Below are 21,204 nucleotides of genomic sequence, written 5' to 3' on the forward strand. Positions count from 1 at the left end.
TGGTTGGTCTCACATCCTCTGAGCACTCTTCCGGGGATATTGTCTGGTCCATGTTCTTCCTATAAACACCTTCATTTATACTACCTTTTATATGAATAACTGTATATATATATCAATAAAACATTTGGGGGAATCAATAAAAAATACTTATATACTGCCCAGTTTTCTGTGATTAATTGTGATTACACACCTAATATTAAAACATATCATAAATGGTTCTACATCAAATCCACATATTAACATGAAGGGGAATACACGGGTCATTATGGTAACGTGAATTTTCTCTCATTTGTAAAATTAGTTTGAAGACAGACTCAAATTGTCTAAACTATAAATTTTGCCTCTGATGTAGTTAATCGGATTTGTTACGTTACCATTTATTTCTGTAATAAACAAAAGTAATTAATCAAATCCAGGGCAAGAGATACTGAGAAAAATTACAAAATGAAACTTAAATTTGTGGTGATTCATTTCCTACAAAAATACCCTCGAATGTCCATGTCACGATATTTCGACTTTACCAGAGGTGAATGTTTTTCACTTTCAGTACATTATTGAATAAATTACATGAGATATTCAACACTTTATTATAAAATAGGCTTCGTGTTAATGACTTTCCCAACTGGAGGCTAATGTAATTAAGTGTTCTAATCATGTTTAAGGTATGCAGTAGGCTAAGCTACGATGCTTGTTAGATTAGGTGTAGCGTATTAAATTGCCTTGCTGTCTTACGATATTTTCGCATTAAGACATGTTTATTAAAATATAACCCCATCGTAACATGTGGAGAGGCTGTACTTGCAAGTGCAAACTGCACTGCTATCCTTCCAAAAAATCTCGATGAACGGGCATTATATTACGCTAAATGTTTTTTTTTCTATTTCGCACCTATGGAGATTAATGGCGTTTACCACATGCACATATACATGTACAATACAGCGCTATTTTATCGATTTATAGTCTTAATCAATCAAATGGATGTACAAAGAGAAATCTGACAAATACTGGAAGTACACTTAATAACATGGAAGATCTTAAGATTGTAAAGTACAAGCCTTTAAAAAATAAATAAAACAAATATTGCAAATTACGATATTTTTATCCTTTGCATGCCACCGTCTGGTCATTTTTTTAAACAAAGTAATTAAACCAGGTAATTTGAACTTCCCCGTGAGACTGTAACTGATTTTAGCTCAGAATTCTGGGATTCCGTGCAACGTCATGACATAAACTACCACGCTGTTTACAAGCAGAAAGGAGTATTATAAGTCTCTATATAAAGTATATATGTACAGTGTAGTTTGGAGGAGGCCAAGCGTGTTTAAGGCAGCATCTCACTTAATATCTCGCGGTGATCTTGCATTTCTTGTTTCTCGGTTTGCTGGCCAAGGGAACCAAATAAAATTTACGAGGTTATTTTCCTGATTGTAATATGGAAAGGTCGACTGTAACACGTTATGACTTTAAAAATGAATGCAACGTGTTGACGCGATAAACTTCCAAGATAAACTGTCCCAATATGGACATAAATCAAACCTGTCTTTCACAGGTTTCAAACTCATTCCATTGAATAGGATAAATTGCCCCCAATCCAATCTCAAGTGAGCTAAGAAAACCTATATGTTGCTGACTATTAACAAGCCCTTTAGCATTTGTTTTTCTTCATTTTTATAAAAGAACAGCAATGTACATTCTGATCAGGTTGATCACTTGCCTACAAATGAGGAACACACTGCCCACTGAACAGTTTTCCCCATATAGGCCACCCTCACAATTACAGAGCATTAATGTTGCTTATGAAAATGTGATTTCCACTATAATACAAGATTGGCATTATCTGGTAACAAACTGTGCCAGTTCAAGGAAACAGAACTTCACTTGCCTGCAGTCTTGGTTGCACTAAAGCCCTAAAACAATCCAGCCATGCAGATACAGTACAGTAAGGAGAGGAGTCCACTCACAGTACTGATGGCGCTTCCAGGTAACCATGACAACCAACAATACAATCAGCATTATGCCGGTGACCGTCAGGATGAGCAGCCAATCATGGTGTCCGAAACAAATCACATCATGAAATGCACACAGAAGCAAGCGGAATTAAGCTGTTTCTTAACATAAATCATTAATTTTCCCATCCAGAACATCAATCTGTTCTCCAGAAGCTCTTATGAGGGGAACAGCTAGCATGGAGGTGATTCAAGTAAATGCATGGAACGAGGCAGGGTAGCCAGCGGGGTAAAGCAGTCAAACCCGTCCACAAATCAGTCATAAAGCAATTCAGCAAATCCACATGCATTCTGACAGTGGGAGTGAACATGGGGAGAACCTGGTAACTCTACTCACAGAGAGCCAGGCATCCATTGCCCCTTATGCCAACTGCTTTTCAGCTCCTCCAAGGTGCAAGGGACGATACCAAACTAGACTGCATACCACCTTATGAATAAATTAAAGACTGTCTTCATCAGATTACAGTGGTATAGGGTCCTACTGATGGTGGTAGAGTACCTGTCAAAGATGGTGATGTTAAATTCAGGGCTCTTGAGTACGGAGATGGTTTGGTTGGTGGTTCTGCAGAGGTCAGTGGGATCAGTGAAGGTGATGGTGTCAGCTGTGACTGAGAGGAGACCATGGGCAGCGACAGGGAAGGCCATGACATGAGAGACTGCAGTGGGAAAGATATTGTTGGCACCAGTGCTGATGGAGTCGTCTTACAGGAAAATGCCCGCGTTTCTCAGAGCAGTGTTTCAGTCACGAGTTCCACTGTGAGATCAAAACTAATATAAACCAAGTTAATTATGTTCCTGTTGCATCAATGGTGTCATACCAGAAAGTCCAGAAGATTCTGATAGTTGAGCAGATGCCTACATATACTGTGGGATGAAAATGTGATGCTTCACTTAAATTCTTGGAAAGTTAATGATTTAATGAGTTAATGGTTTGTCTGACAAATGGCAGTCGCTTTCATGGTCAAAAGGGCTGTTCTAATTTCTAAATTATAGAAGCCCAGTTGCTATGACTACCATAATGGCTAGTATCTGGTTATGGGTTCCATAGGCTGTTGGATGTACAGGGACCTGCACATCACCAGCAGTACACCAGTGCCAGCCTTGGTCTTTCCCTTCCAGCTCTATGAGTATCACGGCAAAGACCCCCCTCCCATTGTCGCTGATGAGGGTGTGTGTCAAACCTACTGTTGTACAGGAAGTCCAGTGCCCCGCCTGGCACCACTGGTGCAGGATTTTCGTGTGTTGGCTGCTGTAGAAGCACTGAACCGTCACGTTACCCCCGGCAACACTGGCCACCATGCATGCGTTTGCTGTCTCTCCCATGTCTGTTGCATTGACTTTTCCTTTTGAGTGCTCAGACCCTCTCAGACGTAGGTATGATCTCTCAGCAATCACTACAATACCGTATATTGTGATTTATTTATGTGTATTTTACCTATAAAAAAACGGCATATATTGTCCACAGGTCCGGTGTTTGGTCTGTCCTTATGATTTGTCATGCAATAACAATACATCATCTATGCTGAGACACAGTTGAGATGCAGTGTTACCTCAGTGACCCCAGCACACTGTGTTCTGAGGACCCACTGAGATTCTGGTCTATGCAGAAGGATGTCCTTTTCCCCTTAGCTTTCAGCTGCGTTCTCTCCAGGGTGGGGTGTGCCGGTGACCCCTACTGGTCTTTTGCTTTCACTCTTTTGTTTTAGCACGTCCTCTCAATGTTTTGCTGTGCTTTGTTTTGTGCTGTGTTCTGTTCTATAAAATATCAAATAAGTTTACTAATTTCTAATTTTGAAATACAAATTTGATCCCATAAAAGAAGAGTCGTCCACATAACCCATGCTACAAGAGGCGCAGAATGCTGGACGGATCATCACATGATTGTGGCCAAATTACACACGACAATCTGCTCCCCTGTCCGAGTACAAAAGTCTGGCAAGAAAAGGCTACACTGCGCCCGGCTGAAAGGCACTGGGGCTAAAGATGAGTTTCCAAAGATGAGCTTTGGGGACCCGTGGCTGGGAAGCTAAAAGACATTGAAACATCCTTGTTGATGCAGCAGCTCAACCTGTTGAATATAGACCCTTAAAAAAGCAAGACTGTTTTGATGAGAACACAGAGACCATCATCTGCCAGCTGGACAACATACACAAGGTACACAGGGGATCCCTGAACAACCCGTCATCTAGTGCCTTAAGAGAACAATGGCTAACAGGTTGGAGGGATGCACAAAAGACTTTGAGGACATTGGAGAATGAATGTTGGAGGAATAAGGCACACAAAATCCAAGAATATGCAGACAGAAATCTTATCCATAATTTCTACAACTCAGTTAAAACCATATACAACTCACACAAAAAAATTAAGAGATCACACAAGCATTTTTAGTTTCACTTATTTCTCAGTTTATGGGAATGTATCTGTGTAAAATATCTTTTTTTTTGCGAACTCCAGCCTGGGGTTTCCCTGCTTTGATGAATGGCTTCTTTCTTGCTTTATGGGTCTTCAGTCCTGCTTTTGGGAGCCTGATACACGCTGTCCTAGCAGTGCACTTTACACCTGTACTTAATGTCTCCCATTCATTTTGATGGTCAATTGAAGTCATCCTCCGATGTACGAGGTACTGTTGGATAAGGTGGTCATCTTCTACCCTCTACCTGGCTGGTTTTTGGTCATTGCCATTACCATTTTCATAAGCATCACGGTCCTGCAGACTCCATACCTGAAGATCTGCCTGAATACCCCACTATTCATTCCCTGTCAGACATCAACCTTCTCAGAGGTTCTGACAGCTGTCCGCTCCATAAAAAATAAGTGCCCTGGCTTGGAGGATACCTCTGCACAAGGACACTCCACCGATTCATCAGCAATTTCTCTCCTTGCTGTTGCAGGACAGTGCTGTCAAAGACTGTGTTGAAGAGTCCGACTGATAACATCACTTGAATTAGTGATACCTGAGTGACAATGTGGATTTAGATAGATAAGGAGTGCTGTTGATATGACTCTCACTGCCTGGTAGCTTAAAGAAAAGTGTTGTGAACATCAGGACCTGCTTATGGTCTTTATTGATCTCTCCAAAGTATTTGACACTGTGAACAGGAAACCCCTTTGGAAAGTATGTGAAAAATTTGTCTGTTCAGCCAAGTTTGTGAACATCATTAGATCATTTTAGGAAGGGATCATGGCTCATGTGATAATGGGACCTCAAGAGTTTGACGCTATTCCTGTGCGAACAGCAGTAATACAGGGATGTGTTCTGGCTCCTGTAATTTACCCCCAGTCTCAGCTTAGTTTATTTTTGTTAGTCTTTATAAAAGAGAAAGACCGATTTTACAGTGGGTTGAAAAAGTATTTGATCCCCTCTGGAAAGCCACCAAATTTCCATCTTACATCATTACAACCTATAAAAATCACAGAAGCAGAGTATCACAGTTAATTTCTATTCCTCTGTGTGCATGTTTTGAAACAATTAGAGCTTGGTGAATTAAAAAAATGCAAATTGCCAGTCATGCTTTGAAAATGCTGTTGAAAAAGTAATTGACCCCATCACATGACACACAGTCAATACTTGGCAGCAGCACCCTTTTGTGGCAAAAACTGCTTGAAATCACTTTGGATAGCCATCCACAAGCTTACCACATCCCATTCTTCCTTGCAGAACTGCTTCAACTGGACCAAGATTGAAGGCTTTCGTTTGGGAACTACAGTTTTGATATCACACCACAAATTTTCAATTGGAATCAAATCCGGACTCAGCTAGGCCACTGCTAAACCTTTTTTTCAAACCATGCTTTGGTTACCTTTGAGCAGTGTTTCGGGTGATTGTCCTGCTGAAAATGGTAGCGTTGTCCGAGTCCCAATTTGATGGCTGACGTTTGAAGGTTTTCTTCCAAAATCTGGATATACTTCTTACTATCCCATCCTGTATTCAGTACAGACAAGGGTGGGAAGGTATGGTGTTTTCCGGACCATTGGAAGTTCCCTTCCATCCACCAGACTAACGTCTTTGTATTGAGGCCAAAAAGTGCAATTTTGGTCACATCAGACCAAAGTACATGATTCCAGAATGCACGACTCTTGGCAATATGTCTGTTAGCGAATGCTAATCAAGCAGATGACATTTTTTTTAGTTTTGGCTTTTTCTGGGAACTCTGCCATATAGACCCTCTCTGTGCAAAACCTTTGATAATGACGTTTTGTGCACATCCACTCTAGCTGCAGATACTGAGCTTTGCAGGTCACCGAGAGTCACCTTAGGATTTGCTCTTACTTCTCTGACTAGTTTCTTTGACATTTTCTTTGTTATTTTAACAGGGCAGCCTGACCTAGGCTGGGTCACTATGCTTCCAGTTGTCTTCCACTTTCCTATGATGACCTTCACAGTGGAAACACTGAGGCTAAGGAGCTTGGCAATCTTCTTGGCACCATTGCCATCTTAAAACTTTTTAGTCACAGGGCTTCTCAAGTCATTAGACAGTTCCCTTGTCTTAATTTTTGTCAGTTTTTGAGGTTTCATCAAATATGCCACTTGTACTCATTTCTCAGTTCTGTGTCCCTAAGAACTAGCCTAAATAATGACTTATGGACCAGTCAACAAGCTAGAGGATTAATCTGTTGTTTACACCTGTTTTTATTAACCTCATTGTATTGTTGACAATCACACAGTCTCCAAGTTATTAGGAGTCCAATACTTATTCAACAGCAGATTTCACTGACATGTTCTTTATCATTATTGCATAATTGATTTTCAGGATTTCATAGTGAAAATGTATCGTCCACGAGGCGCTCATTTATATGTAACAGTGTGAAACTAAAGATGCATTTTCAAAGAAAAATATTACAGGAAATTTTAAATTTGTCTAAGGGGTTGAATTATTTTTCAACCCACTCTACATCAAAACTGTGACTTACTGCAACTGTTTGCCATTGAACATTGAAGAGATAAGTGGCTCTATGAGTTTACAGTCTTACACTGTTATGTGCCAATTACACAATTCAAAATGGTAGGTGACTGAATCGGGGGGAGGAGTTATGATGTATTTCTAGTTGTTCAAAACATTGGACCTATACAGGCTGATATTTTTATCTACAGTAGTTGTGAATACGGGTCTTCCACTGAATAAAAAGAAATTGATAACGTGATTGCTACCTAGTCACTTGTGTCTGTGAACTGATAAGCATATAGATGCATTTACTATTGCAGCAGTTACCATAGTCACAGTAATCCTGGTTAGACTGATTATTTCCACTAGGGGGCGAGCTCTGCATGGACTCGTTTACTTAATCTGTACCATTATAGCTGTGATAAGAACATGGAGCTACTGCAGCAGTCGCTGAATCGTGGCCTTTTATCTCAGACTAAATCCGGATGATGAGACCAATCATGTTGAGACTGGAATATATGCTGTGTGTGATTATACTGCTCTGCTTGTGTTCTGAGCAACTGCCATGTCAGTAGTAAAGACCATAACCATATCGTTTTACACAGGCGCTGTCACTACGGAGTGTTACTTAAGACAAATAGATAAACAAGCAAAATCTGCACCAGAACATAAAGAAACGATATTCCGTAAATATATCAGTGAAAGTGGCGTAAAAGAAACAAGGAACGAATTAAAATACAGTGCACGCCGAGAAACCGGTTAAGCAAGCATTGTATTAATTACAGATTATTTACAAGAAGACGAGCCGACATAGCATTAACCACAAAGCTTTTCGCTTTAACCGTAAAGAAGCTTGTTTTGAGTTACTTAGAAATGTGTTGCAAAAATAGCTACTGGACCGGTGGAAAAGTACTAGCTCAAGGGGCAAAGCCGAAAAGAGGAATTATTTCGGGGACAAGGTACAAAAGGCTGATACAGACACAGCCGCTTCGAACAGACAGACAGAACAGACTTGGGCAAACTGTGCATCAACTGTAAGTGCTGTGTGTACTGTCTGTTCTCAAATCGATTTGCAACAACAACAGGTGAATAAACAGTTTTATTGTAACAACTTCAAGTCTCCATGGTCATCTCTTCTCATCCGGACCCTGGAGCAGCAGCGACTCCAACAGGTCCTGTGCTCACTAGTCTTTCACTTGAGAAAATGAGTTAATTTATTGAAGGTGTTGCAGAAGATAGCACGACTGACATACTGAGAATAGACACGCCAGAGATGGAAATCAGGGCGCTGGGTTGTTGCGTTAAATTTGCGCGACGATCACATTCATGACGTCACACGCCGCGCTCGCGCACGCAGACGATGGGATGTAAACAGTAATGGCGGCTCCTTGACAGAAGTCATGAGGCGCATTTATGTTGTAGCTGCTGCTTAGCTGCAGTGGAACATCGTGTGCGCGATGTTAAATTGCTGTGTGTGTTCAATGAGCATCAATCAAATTACTACCAGAAAAAAACATAGTAAGGCATTCGGTTCACGGTAAGAAACTCGATGTCCTGGATGCAGATTAGTTCTTTCACAGGCACATGGGTGGGGTTACACCACCTCGACAGTAAAAACGACCAATCTGTCCCCTCCCTGCTTTTCCGCTTTATTTATGAGCTGGAAGACGTCTGGCTTCACAGGGCCGTCCGGCGTGTCAGCCTGCAGTCGCGGTTCCCTCTAGCTCACTGTCGCGGATAGTCCGACCAGCTCCTTCCGAAGCGATCTTAGTATCCGTCGCCCATTATCTCGGTGGGTAAGGGGGGCTTTGCACTGTTTCCTCCTTCCCTGTTCTCCTTCCCTTCTGTATTTGTTTGTCTGCAGCTGTAGCTCCGTAATTATCTCCTTCGGTTTGCGACCGGCGTTTATGCTCAGCGCAATGAGCGCATCTCTCCAGTAAACCATTGGTATTAAACTTTAAATATTGTAGCGCCGGCGAGATGGTTCCGTATAACGGATCCCAGTAAGTGAGCCGAGTATGCTGGGAGATGTCTGTAAATAACCGGTGTTTTTGTTAATGTCGATGCTAGTACAAATAGTTCCCTGTTGTCGTGTGAGCCCTTGGCTGTGTCTTGCGTGCCATGTTTGCATTTGCGAGAAGGAGAAGTTATACGAGCAAAAACTTCCTCTTTCATGCATTGTTGCCCTCGAGTTTCCATTTTTGTTATTTTATCTGTTTAAAATGCTTTTGTCTGTGTTGAATATTGTCACTGCAGATTTTTCAAAATATAAGCTAAAGAATCACATCATATGGAATCATTTGCATGTGAAGGAAAATGTGCAGCGTATGTTACTTGCAAACACATGTATTGATGTACGTGTCACTTGAGGCCGGGTGTGAAGACTGACACTTTGTCACTGCTGGCTTTGGCAGTTTTTTCCCCCTTTGAAGCTGGTAACCCACACTTACCAACACGGCTCTCTGTACAGTTTAGCAGAAGTAAAATGTAGCCAGGAGGCCTTGTAACACTGGCCTTCGGCATTTATATCTGCAGCCTTCACAATTTTGTCTTATAAATCGGGACTTATTTTGGAGTTCCTTTGTTATTTTGGGCTCCCCCTTTGAGTCTGGTTCTTCCAGAGGTTTCTTCTTGCTAGGGAGTTTTTATTTTCCACTGTCTCTTCTGTCATTGGGGATATTGGATAATATGAAAATGCGTGATAGAAAAATAATTTGATCTCAGTTAAACAGAGGACTGTATACAGGCTTTGCTGAAACTGATGCATCTTGTTTTTTTTATTAATAAAAGAGGTTATTTTTAAGGTGTCTGTTGCCGTCATTTCGTCACCTCTCTGCCACAGTCATGTAACTCCACCCTGAAAGATAAACATCTCAAACTATTTGGTCATCGGGTCATTAAGACTGATCCTGTGTTGCATGACAATAAAGAGGAAGCATATCATATACACCCCCCTGCTGGGGCAAAGCTCACCTCACTTTGTGTTTATGGGGGAGCCATTTAAACTCTTTCGGTAGAATTTTTTATAATGACACCTCAGTAACTTCCTAATGTAGAGGTGTTTATAATATGCCTCCATCTGATTTTGCAGCCTCATCATAACCAGCTAATTAGCTGCAGTGAATTAAATCAGGATGATTTGGAATTCTGCAGGAATGTGGATTCTGGGGCTCTATCCTGGCTGCCTGTCATACTTCACAAAATGTTCATACTTCATAAAATAGCATTCTCATATAAATGTTAGTAACTATCATTTAAGGCTACTGTCTTAGTTAAAGAAGTAGAAATAACAGCAAACATGTCTGCCACTTCTCTGCAGAGCCTTGACGACGACTCATTATGAAAGATGCAGAAACTGTTAAGAAAATACAGTTGAAACCAAAAGTTTACATACACTGTATAAAAAGACATAGAACTTTTTTTTTCTTTTTTTCCCTTTCAGTTTTAGGCCCGTTCGGATTCCCAAAATAATTTATATTTGCTAAGTACTAAAAAAATCTCAAAAAAATTCTCTCACACATTATCTTGACATTTAGCAAATATAAATTATTTTGGGAATCCAAACGGGCCTAACACTGAAAGGGAAAAAAAGAAAAAAAAAGTTCTATGTCTTTTTATACAGTGTATGTAAACTTTTGGTTTCAACTGTAGCTTCCAATGATTCAGGGTGTTTGTGGTTGATGCTCTGCGTGTATGTGTGTGTGTGTGTGTGTGTGTGTGATCTCCTTCCTTCCCTCTCTACCAGGCCCCTCTTTAATGCACTGACACATTCAGAATGAGGACAGACAGTTTATTACAGCCAGATAGCAACAGATACAGCTAAAAGGCAGAATCGACACCCCAGAAATGGCTCCTCTCCTCTTCCTCGTTTTTATAGGGTCACCAGGTAAAGCTTCGCATTTTCTTAATTTTCTCTTGAATGATAAAAAAGAAAACTGATATTTTCCAAAAATTTTGGTGTGTTCTTGTCTTGCATTATACTTTTTACTTGGAAAGTAACACAATAATTGTAACAAAAACTTTGCTATTGATCATAACTCATGTCAGAAAGTACCATGTTTGATGGCTGACATTCTTGACCTCCTAAATTTACTTTTTTCATAAATAAATGTAAGTCTGTCTGAACACCTGCAAACCTCTGCAGAGGACTCTGCAAACGCCATGGTTTATGTCACAGTTTTGATGGTGAATCTTCATCGAATTGAGTACTTTCTATCCAATCAGAGTGATCTGTTTGTAGTGGTTGTTTTAATTTAGTGCATGTAGTGCTGCCAACTTAGCGACTTTTTCGCCAGATCTAGCGACTTTTCAGACCCATTTAATTACTTTTTTTTGAAAAAGCACCTAACGACAATTCTAGCAACATTTTTGACAAACCTTAGTTACTTTCTGTACAACGTTGTCGTCAATATGGAAGTGAGCTGAGCTTCCTGTTGCTACGCCCAGCCCCACCTCCCAGAGGGAGAGATCTCTGGGGCAGTTCTCTTCTGGGAAGGCTGTCTACAAGGTTTAGGAGTGTGTTTATGGGAATTTCTGACCATTCTTCCAGGAGAACATTTGTGAGGTCAGGCACTGATTTTGGATGAGAAGGTCTGACTCACAGTCTCCTCCCTAATTCATCCCAAAGGTGTTCTGTCAAGTTGAGGTCAGGGCTCTGTGCAGGCCAGTCAAGTTCCTCCACATCAGACTCGCTCATCCATGTCCCTATGGACCTTGCTTTGTGCACTGGTACACAGTCATGTTGGAACAGGAAGGGACCATCCCCAAACTGTTCCCACGAAGTTTTGAAAGCTGCAGCATTAAGAGTTCCTTTCACTTGAACTAAGGGGCCAAGCCCAACCCCAGAAAAACAACCCCACACCATAATCCCCCCTCCACCAAACTTTACACTTGGCACAACGCAGTCAGGTAAGTACCGTTCTCCTGGAAACCGCCAAACCCAGACTCATCCATCGGATTGCCAGACAAAGAAGCGTGATTCGTCACTCCAGAGAACACGTCTCCACTGCTTTAGGGTCCAGTGGGAGTGTGCTTTACACCACTGCATCCAACTGCATAGCACTTGGTGATATAAGGCTTGGACGCAACTGCTTGGCCATGGAAACCCATTCCATGAAGTTCTCTACGCAATGTACTTGAGCTAATCTGAAGGCCACATGAAGTTTGGAGGTCTGTAGCTATTGACTCTTGTAGGATTACAAATTTATAAAATGTTAAATCTAGCTTCCAACGTAATAGTACACAAACTGAACAAGTTATGTACATTGGGTTTTACATTTTGAGGTAAAATTGGTGACATTCTAAGAAGATCAAGTCTTGTACCCCAGGTGTCAGAGACATTAACCTTTTGTCTTTATGTACCTCCTGACCACTGGGTAGGGTCCCACAGTCAATGGGAATGCTAATCTCAAGGCCAGGCTTTGCCTTTGTCTCTATGAGAATGTAAAGGTTTGGGTGATACTGTCAGGCTGATTAGATTAGCACCTATGCATTTGAAAGCCACTGTTATACTGAGGAGATCAGGGCTGGGGAACTTCCGTTACCAGGCTGACTCCTGTACTAGACTATGCTTTGTTTAGGTGGTCTCCACCTCTTTGTATCCCCCCCTCTTGTAAAGTATAAACTCTCCAGAGCTGAGTTTTTTAGTCAGACTTGGATGACTACAGCGACGCTCGGCGAGTTCTCAATAAAGAGTAACTTCTGCTTGAATGATATCCCAACGTCTCCTGGTCTCTGAAAAAGTTCCCAACACTCTGCAGACAGTTGGCGACTTCTGCACACTGTGCGCCTTAGCATGCGTTGTTCCCAGCTCTGTGATTTTACGTGACCTACCACTTCAGGGCTGAGTTGCTGTTGTTCCCAATCACTTCTGTTTTGTTATAATACCACTAACAGTTGACCGTGGAATATTTAGTAGTGAGGAAATTTCACCAATGGACTTATAGCACAGGTGGCATCCTATCACGGTACCACGCTTGAATTCACTGAGCTCCTGAGAGTGACCCATTCTTTCACAAATGTTTGTAGATGCAGTCTGCATGCCTACGTGCTTGATTTTATACACCTGTGGCTATGGAAGTGATTGGAACATCTGACTTGAATGATTTGGATTTTTGGCAATATTGTGTATATCAACACAAATCTTTCTAGAAGTCAGACAAACACTCGCTTTGGTACATGAGCATAACAACATAAACTAAGAGCCTGGATGACATGGCTATGCTAAGGATTCTTTTTCGATGTAGTTTGGCAATAACTGACCTCATCATCAGCCAGTTGAGGTCTGGTCACCTTCAGAGATGGGAGGAAACAGCCAAAACCACTGGATTCCGAGCTGAGGTAAAAAGGTATAGGGATGCAGCAGGCATACACCTGTCTGAACAGTTGGTCTCCGCAGCAGTTGCAGTTCTTTCACTCCCTCACTCAAATGCAGTAGAATGACTGTTCAGCCAAATGGGTGCAGTCAGAAGCAAACTATGAAATCAATGATCGAGAATAGAAATCAGATCAAACAACCATTTGCAGTTTTGTTCCATTTGTAAATATGGCCATAGTTCATGTGTATGACCTTTAAATTAAAATAGCCAGTTACAGAGCCATAAAAAACCTGACCTAGAGCACATAATTACATATCTATTTATTATTAACAGTTGATAACATATCCTGTGCATTTGCTATATCAGCCAAACTTTGTTCTTTTGCAAATACATGTTTTTTTCCTGGAAAATATGCACATAACTTAAAAGGTAACTGCAACTTGAAATGGTTTCGTGTGTATGTTAATAGCCTGTGATTTTCCAGTTATTGTTCTATAGTACAGTGGTAAATAATATAAATATAAATATAATAGGTAATCATAAATGAAATACTTTGAAATTTATTCAAATACAATACCATATATGAATATTGGGTACAGAGGAGGAGAAAAGTGAACAGAATGTGGTGGCACTTGGATGAACGTGAATATGACGTGATGATGCAATTGACCTTCAAATTAGCCTGTGATGTCATCTAGCGACATCTAGCGACTTTCTGGGTATAGCTCAGCTACTTCTTAGAAATAGTTGGCAGCACTGAATGCGTGTTTGCGGTCAATCAGCTGTTCGGTCAGAATAGCTTTGTTTGTTGTCTGTGCCATGTTTTGTAGTTGTTGTCCAAGCATTAATGTAAAGAAGAATGCATTCCAGCTGGTTTCATGAAAGCCTTACTAAATGGGGAGGAACGTCCTTACTGCATTTTGTGCGGAGAGGTACTAAGTAACGAGAGGTTTAAAATGAACAAATTACATCATCACATTCAAACAAAAATAAGCACTGGATGTTTTTCTCAGTAAATATATTTATAATGGGGCTATTGACATGAAATATACATCAGATGTTGGTAACAATCCAAGTAATCCACACTTAGAATGAAATGTATTTTTATAAAGGCTTTCATACCAAGTTCGATAAATTTGCGCTGATACGACTTTTTATTGTTTTTATTGAGAGTATTCGATTTCTGCAATTTTTGGATGCGTTAATAAAAGCAATGACCAATTGGATGTCAGTTTCTATATGTCACCATTTTTGCATAGAAAGAAAACCTTTTACAGACACTCTATTTACGCATGAGATACGTTCCGAACGACCGTTCGTAACTTGAAATGTTCGTAAGTCATTATTCAACATAATTTTAAGGGTATACGCAAATACAAAGAACTAGGATGCAGGGAGTACGCACGCTATGCTCGGCCATTGGCCTGGGGGTGGTATTAAACTGTGCGGATGTGACGGATGCCTGGATCCGTCAGAAAGGCTTCGAACTCAGCAGACACAAATTGGGGCCCATTATCCGTCGTAATAGCCAGAGGAAGTTCCCATCGAGCAAAGAGGGCGTCTAAAAAGTCAGTGAGTACCCGTGCCGTGACAGTGCCAGTGGAGACCACCTCAGGCCACTTAGAGTGGAGATCATGCACCACAAGGAGGAACCGCTGCTGGTGTGGAACTCCATGTAGTTCCCCACAGGTATCCAGTTGGAGATGTTCCCAAGGATGGGTGGACCAAACCAGAGGCTGTAGAGGGGGTGGCGCAGGTGAGCCCATTTGCCCGCTCATAAGGCAGGCTGCACAATCCCTAACTAGATTTTCTATGTCCCTATCAATGCCGGGCCACCATACTAGGTCCCTACAACGTGGTTTGACATGTACAATGCCCAAATGGCCTTCATGTGCCATGCTAAGAACACGGGCCTGAAGGCTGCTTGGCACCACTGTGACAGCTCCACGAGCTACGCAGTGCTCATTCCAACATGAAAGCTCATCCATCCTGCAGCTGTGACAGTACAGCTCCAACTGCCACAGCTGAGGCATCACAAATGACAGAGGTGGAGCATGAGAGGGAAAAGTGTTCCAGGATAGGAGGTGATGTGAGATGGGACTTCAGGAGCTGGAAAGGCCAGGAAATGTTCTTTTGTTTTCATGCTGTTCATTGTCAGCTTATTTACCCTCCAAAACCCCAAGCTGACAGTTTCAAGATCGTATCTCTGTAGGCAGAGTCGTTCCTTTCACCGTTGTGTCATCAGCATGTTTGATGACGGTATTCTCTGTGTGGGATGGACTGCAGTCATGGGTGTAGAGGGCAAACAGCAGTGGACTGAGCAGGCAGCCTTGTGGAGAACCGGTGCTGAGTGAGCGAGCGGAGGAGAAGTGGGGGCCGAGTTTCACTGTCTGGTGGTGGTTGGTGAGAAAGTCCTTCATCAAGGCGCAGGAGAGTTGGGGGAGTTTTGGGGAGCCCCAAGTCAGAGAGGTTACTGACTAGAAGCAGCTCAGCTCCTCTGCCAGCAAGCCCCCCCAGTCCATGGATGTTGATTTGCAGCTCTTGTGCTTGGTGATGTTCTGCTATGCACTGGGTGAGATGAAAGTCGTCTGTGATGGAAAGTTTTAGCTGGAAACCGATGTCTAGTAAATCTTGTAGCATTGATTTCCACAGCTGCACGCAAACATACTAAGCAGGGTTCCATAAGGAGGGGGTTGAGTGGGCACCATTTTTTGCCACCATTTGTAGGCCTCTCCCCACTAAGGACCCCTAAATAGGGCTGCTAAGTCACACCAGGGTCTTCTGAGAGCAGCTGCCACTGAACCCCAGCTGCTAGTGACCAATACCCTGTACTACTGACAATCAGGGGTCTGACTAGCGGCTTCCAGTGCATTCAAACCGGCCCCCATCACCTGACACCCAATCGCCGCTAGACTATCTGAGGTTGGCTCCAGATGTTTATCACCAGGGTAAATAGTGGTGACCTGCACAGTAAGATGTCTTAGAGTGCCACAGGGGGTGTGTGTTTCCCAGTAGCACCTGTTGGCCCATTTCGAGTGACAAGAGGTTGGCCCAAGACGACTGGTAGCCCTGCCCAGCTGCAGACAGCTGCCGGTTCCTCGGTCTGTTGAGTTCCGCCTGCATGCGCTGCCCCCACCCCATTTCTCTCAGGGTTTTCCCCTTAGCCTTTGGTCGTCCCAGACAGCCCACAAGGCAGTGAGGCAGTGGCTGTCAGCATGCTGCTGTGGACCACTGCAGCTGTCTCGCTCTGTGGTGATATCCGCAATTATCTGGTAGATCCGGACTTCATCCTTTCACTGTGTAGGGAGTCAGATCTCCTCCATTCTATTCTCCAGGATCCTAATTCTGGAAAGAAGTAGGCTGGGAAGTGGTGTAGCTTTGGGACCAGATTAAATTACATTCTATGACTGACTATCTCTGATTTCTTCTAGTTATCAACCCTGCAGGAAGTTCCAAAGTGAAAACATTTGAGAAATTAACAGCACTAGCAGGTGGATCCATCAGCATCCCGTGTTTCTATGGTCAGGAGCATAAAGACGGTGTGAAATCCTGGTGTAAAGGGAAAGACGCGTCATCCTGCAGCACAGAGACCCGCAGTGACTCCCCACCGGCCATGAACAGGGTGTCCATCGCTGATGATCCCCAGAACTTAGTCTTCATTGTGACCATGAGGAACCTGCAGCACACGGATTCTGGCTCTTATTGGTGTTGTGTGGATGATGGATGCAGAAGATCTGAGGATTCCTCTGGGAACCTGGAGCTGGTGGTTTCTACTGGTAAGCTGTTTGATCTTTTTCTTATTAATAGCTCACTCATTGGTAGCACATTAATGATAATGTGATGTGATGCGAGAGGTGGTTCATTATTTCCTCTGTTTGTCTTTCACTCTTTCCCAGCATCTTTGCTTTACATATAACAAAGAATGTTCAAAAACTGATTCTCAAAATCAGATCTGATCATTGTCCATTAAACACCCAGGTCAGAAATCATTTTCATTTGTCTGTATTGTAATTTATCCTCTATATTCAGTTTTACTGAAAGCAGGCCTGTCCAAAGGTTTATGAAAGAGCCATTTTCCCACTGCGTCCTAACTGCTTAAATTGACAATAATTTCTTGTGCGGAATGAAACTGGTCATAAATAGTGTAAATATCTCTTAACACCCATTTCCTGTTAAAATAAGCTCTGAGGGCCCCTTGTACCTTGGAATGAAAATGGTAATTTATGTGCAGTTTAATAATGCATCAGGACTTTGCTGTCCCTGCCCTGTCAGGCTGGGCTCTTCCATGCCTGTATATGTCTGTGTGAACATGTATCCTTCCCTCCATTCATTCGCTCACTCCCTGCTGCTGCCATAATCCCCATATGTGACCTGCCAGGCTCTGTTATTTTACATTGTTAATGCTTCATTTTGCATGAATTGTCCCCATAGAAGTTCAGAGTGTGAGGACCGTGAGCTGGGTGTCTGCAGAGAGAGGAGGATCTGTCACCATCCCATGTTACTATCATGAAGCTTATGAATCTGGAGTGAAATCCTGGTGTAAAGGAGATGGATGGGATTCCTGCTCCAGAACAGCACAATCAGACAGGACACAGGATGGAGGGAAAGTGTCAGTCTCTGAAAAGCGTGACCAAAGGGTGTTTTATGTGAGCATGAGAGACCTGCAGGAGGGGGATTCTGGGAATTATTGGTGTGAGGTGAAGATTGGTGAGACATATGAAAAAGCATTTCTGCCCCTGATGGTACAAGAAGGTAAATGTTCATTTTTCTCAAATTATATTCATAAGAAAAATGTCATGTGTTAATTAATTAATACAGAGTTGGTTGTATTCAGCAGTATATACCCTCCATGCAGGCTGTGAGTGTTGATTGCGACCTCCTTGTGTGCTGTGTATATGTGTACCTGCTGTGCACTGTGACCAAGATATGCAGCTGGAAGGGGACTGAATGCATTTCCAGTGAAACAGACGACTTTATGACTAAATAATTGATTTTATTCCAGCTAATGTCGCTACAAGAAAGTCTAAAGTGGTGACATTCAAGAAGTTAACAGGAGAAATAGGAGGATCCATCACCATCCCGTGTTTCTATGGTCAGGAGCATAAAAACGCAGTGAAATCCTGGTGTAAAGGGAACAGTGTGAGATCCTGCAGCAATGAGACACGCAGTGACCCCCCACTGGCCATGAACAGGGTGTTCATCACTGATGATCACCAGAACTTAGTCTTCATTGTGACCATGAGGAACCTGCAGCAGTCAGATTCTGGGTATTACTGGTGTGCTGTGGGTGGTGGTCAGGGGAGACCTGAGGATTCCTCTGGTAGACTGACCTTTACAATCCGTGCCGGTAAGCTCATTTAACCTTTTCTCTGTGTTTATATCTCTGTCATTTCACACACGTTTCATGATGAGTGGTTCCAAAGCACTTATGAAACTGGGATTAAGGTGTTTTACAACATCTATTACAACTTTCTTTAGTGTTCCTTACTGCACTGCAGGACACATATTCCAAATTAATTGAAACAAGCTGTAACACAGACATGGATGCAGTGGTTTGGGTCCTGCTGGTTTGCACAGCCAACAGGGCAAAGAGTACGCTGAGTGGATGGACAGAGGAGGCACTGTGCCACACACTGGCAGGCCAGTTCGGGTGAAGTGAGGGCTGGGTGGATGGACAGAGGAGGCACTGTGCCACACACTGGCAGGCCAGTTCGGGTGAAGTGAGGGCTGGGTGGATGGACAGAGGAGGCACTGTGCCACACACTGGCAGGCCAGTTCGGGTGGAGTGAAGGCTGGGTGGATGGACAGAGGAGGCACAGGCACAGTTCCTGCACCCCAGACTGATTCTACCTGTCTGACTTCATAATCAGTGCTATTATACCCACATGTAACTGCTCAGACTCTATTAATATGTGTCCCTAACCCTCCCCCATTCATATTTTGTCCCCATAGATGTTACGACTGTGAGGACTGTGAGCTGGGTCTCCGCAGAGAGAGGAGGATCTGTCACCATCCCATGTTACTATAATGAATATTATAAATCTGCAGTGAAATCCTGGAGCAGAGGAGATGAATGCAGCTCCATATTAGCACAGTCTAACCGGGAACAGAGTGGAGGGAAAGTGTCAATTACTGATGACCGTGACCAAAGTGTATTTTATGTGACGATGAGGAACCTGCAGGAGGAGGATTCTGGGTATTACTCATGTTGTGTGGGTGGCCTTTTCAAAGCCTCTCTGTCCCTGATAGTCCGGGAAGGTAAGATGTTGTTAATGTAGATTTAGGACCTGACAGTCATGTATTGAATGTCCCAGTAAAGAATTTCATTGACGTGTTTCATTCAGGTCTACGTCAATACAGTCAGTGTCTGCAAAGCCTCCTTGGTGTTGATAGGCGCTTCCTTTGCATATATATCAATGTAAAAAGCAGTTGAGGTCTGGAACAAAAGCAGACTGTAGTGAATCAGACGCTGGCTGTTTAACACGCATCTCTGCACAGTGTGATTATTCGTGTATTTACAGTTGCTGATGGTGCCACATTTTCAGTCTTCATTTATATTGAACTAATCCAGTGCTCTTCTACATGATCCTCAGTATCAACCCATCATACGACACTGAGAAATGCTGTTTCTTCTCCTCTTCCTTCGACATCCAATTCATCAGGACAGAACTGTACAGATTCCAGTGTAACGTAAGACATGTATCCGGATAGATTCCTGGGGTCCAGCACTTTATAGGGGCCTCAAATGCTACAGTAAACACACAAACACACACGCACATCTATACACACACACACACACACACACACTCGCCTACTCAGCATTATCTCACGTGGGACCCCCTTCCCCCCCCAGGTGATCATTGTTGAAGGTGTTGTCTGGGGGTCCAGAGTTTGTAGCTGCCCTCCTGCATATATAGATGATATGTGATATATCTGTAAATCAGATACAATGGAATAATCTTACATTTTGGTGTTTGCTGTTTAGTTATGTCACTCAACTAAATCAGGCTTATATATAAGTCTGTTCTTTGTTCTGGGAAATAGAAAAAATCTAACTTTAGATGCAATAAACAAGGAATAATTATATATTACATATGAGTGTAACATTGTTTCTTACAAAGAATGTGTTTTATTTCATGATGTTTGGTTATACACTTTTCATTGTTTTTTGCATTAACATTTCCTATAGCTGATTCAATGTTTCACAGCATTGTGTTCTGACAGGAGGCTTATTGTCATACAGACTGATTCTGCTTAGACTGAGCTTCCTGATTACTTCCACTAGGGGGCGAGCTCTGCACATCACTCTGCACATCACTCTGCACACTGCTGTTGGCCTCATCTACTTAATCTGCACCATTGTAGCTGTGATGAGAACATGGAGCTACTACAGTAAGTAGCTGAATCGTGGCCTTTCAGACTAAATCCGGATGATGAGAACAATCATGTTGAGACTGGATTATATGCGGTGTAATATTGTTCGGTTTGTGTTTTGAGCAACAATGATGTCATTCCTAGAGACCATAACCATGTAGTTTTAAAGAGTCTGTGTGTCAGGAACAAAGACAGATGAGGTGAAGATAGAGGCTCTACAGAGTTTAACCATGAAACATGCTGTTTCCATTTTTTGTCTTTCTGTTTAAAATGCTTTTGTCTGTGTTGGATTTTTTCACTGAAGAAATTTCAAAATACAAGTTAAAGATTCGGCGGCATGGTGGTGCAGTGGTTAGCACTGTTGCCTCACACCTCTGGGACCCGGGTTCGAGTCTCCGCCTGGGTCACATGTGTGTGGAGTTTGCATGTTCTCCCCATGTCGTCGTGGGGTTTCCTCCGGGTACTCCGATTTCCCCCCACAGTCCAAAAACATGCTGAGGCTAATTGGAGTCGCTAAATTGCCCATAGGTGTGCATGTGTGGGTGAATGGTGTGTGAGTGTGCCCTGCGATGGGCTGGCCCCCCATCCTGGGTTGTTCCCTGCCTCGTGCCCATTGCTTCCGGG

At 42.6% G+C, this 21,204-nt stretch overlaps 1 protein-coding gene and 1 long non-coding RNA gene across 4 annotated transcripts in view; both read left to right on the top strand.

Moving 5' to 3' along the window:
* LOC125739888 (polymeric immunoglobulin receptor-like) overlaps positions 1 to 21,204 on the top strand; it is a 117,971-nt gene that overhangs the window by 10,341 nt on the left and 86,426 nt on the right. Inside the window, exons 1-5 of one of the 3 annotated variants that reach the window (XM_049010427.1) lie at positions 10,688 to 10,775; positions 16,638 to 16,982; positions 17,638 to 17,958; positions 18,209 to 18,553; positions 19,159 to 19,464. The exons of the other annotated variants lie outside the window; for them this stretch is intronic. Coding sequence (XP_048866384.1) covers positions 10,736 to 10,775; positions 16,638 to 16,982; positions 17,638 to 17,958; positions 18,209 to 18,553; positions 19,159 to 19,464 — 1,357 coding nt within the window. The 5' untranslated portion in view covers positions 10,688 to 10,735. Of the gene's footprint in view, positions 1 to 10,687; positions 10,776 to 16,637; positions 16,983 to 17,637; positions 17,959 to 18,208; positions 18,554 to 19,158; positions 19,465 to 21,204 lie in introns of those variants that run through there. 3 annotated transcript variants of the gene reach the window in all.
* LOC125739906 (uncharacterized) lies at positions 8,238 to 9,692 on the top strand. The gene is made up of 2 exons (XR_007397380.1): positions 8,238 to 8,426; positions 8,550 to 9,692. It is a non-coding gene; the product is annotated as an uncharacterized LOC125739906 (long non-coding RNA).

The sequence above is a fragment of the Brienomyrus brachyistius genome, chromosome 4 (genome assembly GCF_023856365.1).
Source record: "Brienomyrus brachyistius isolate T26 chromosome 4, BBRACH_0.4, whole genome shotgun sequence".
Classification (NCBI taxonomy): Eukaryota; Metazoa; Chordata; class Actinopteri; order Osteoglossiformes; family Mormyridae; genus Brienomyrus; species Brienomyrus brachyistius.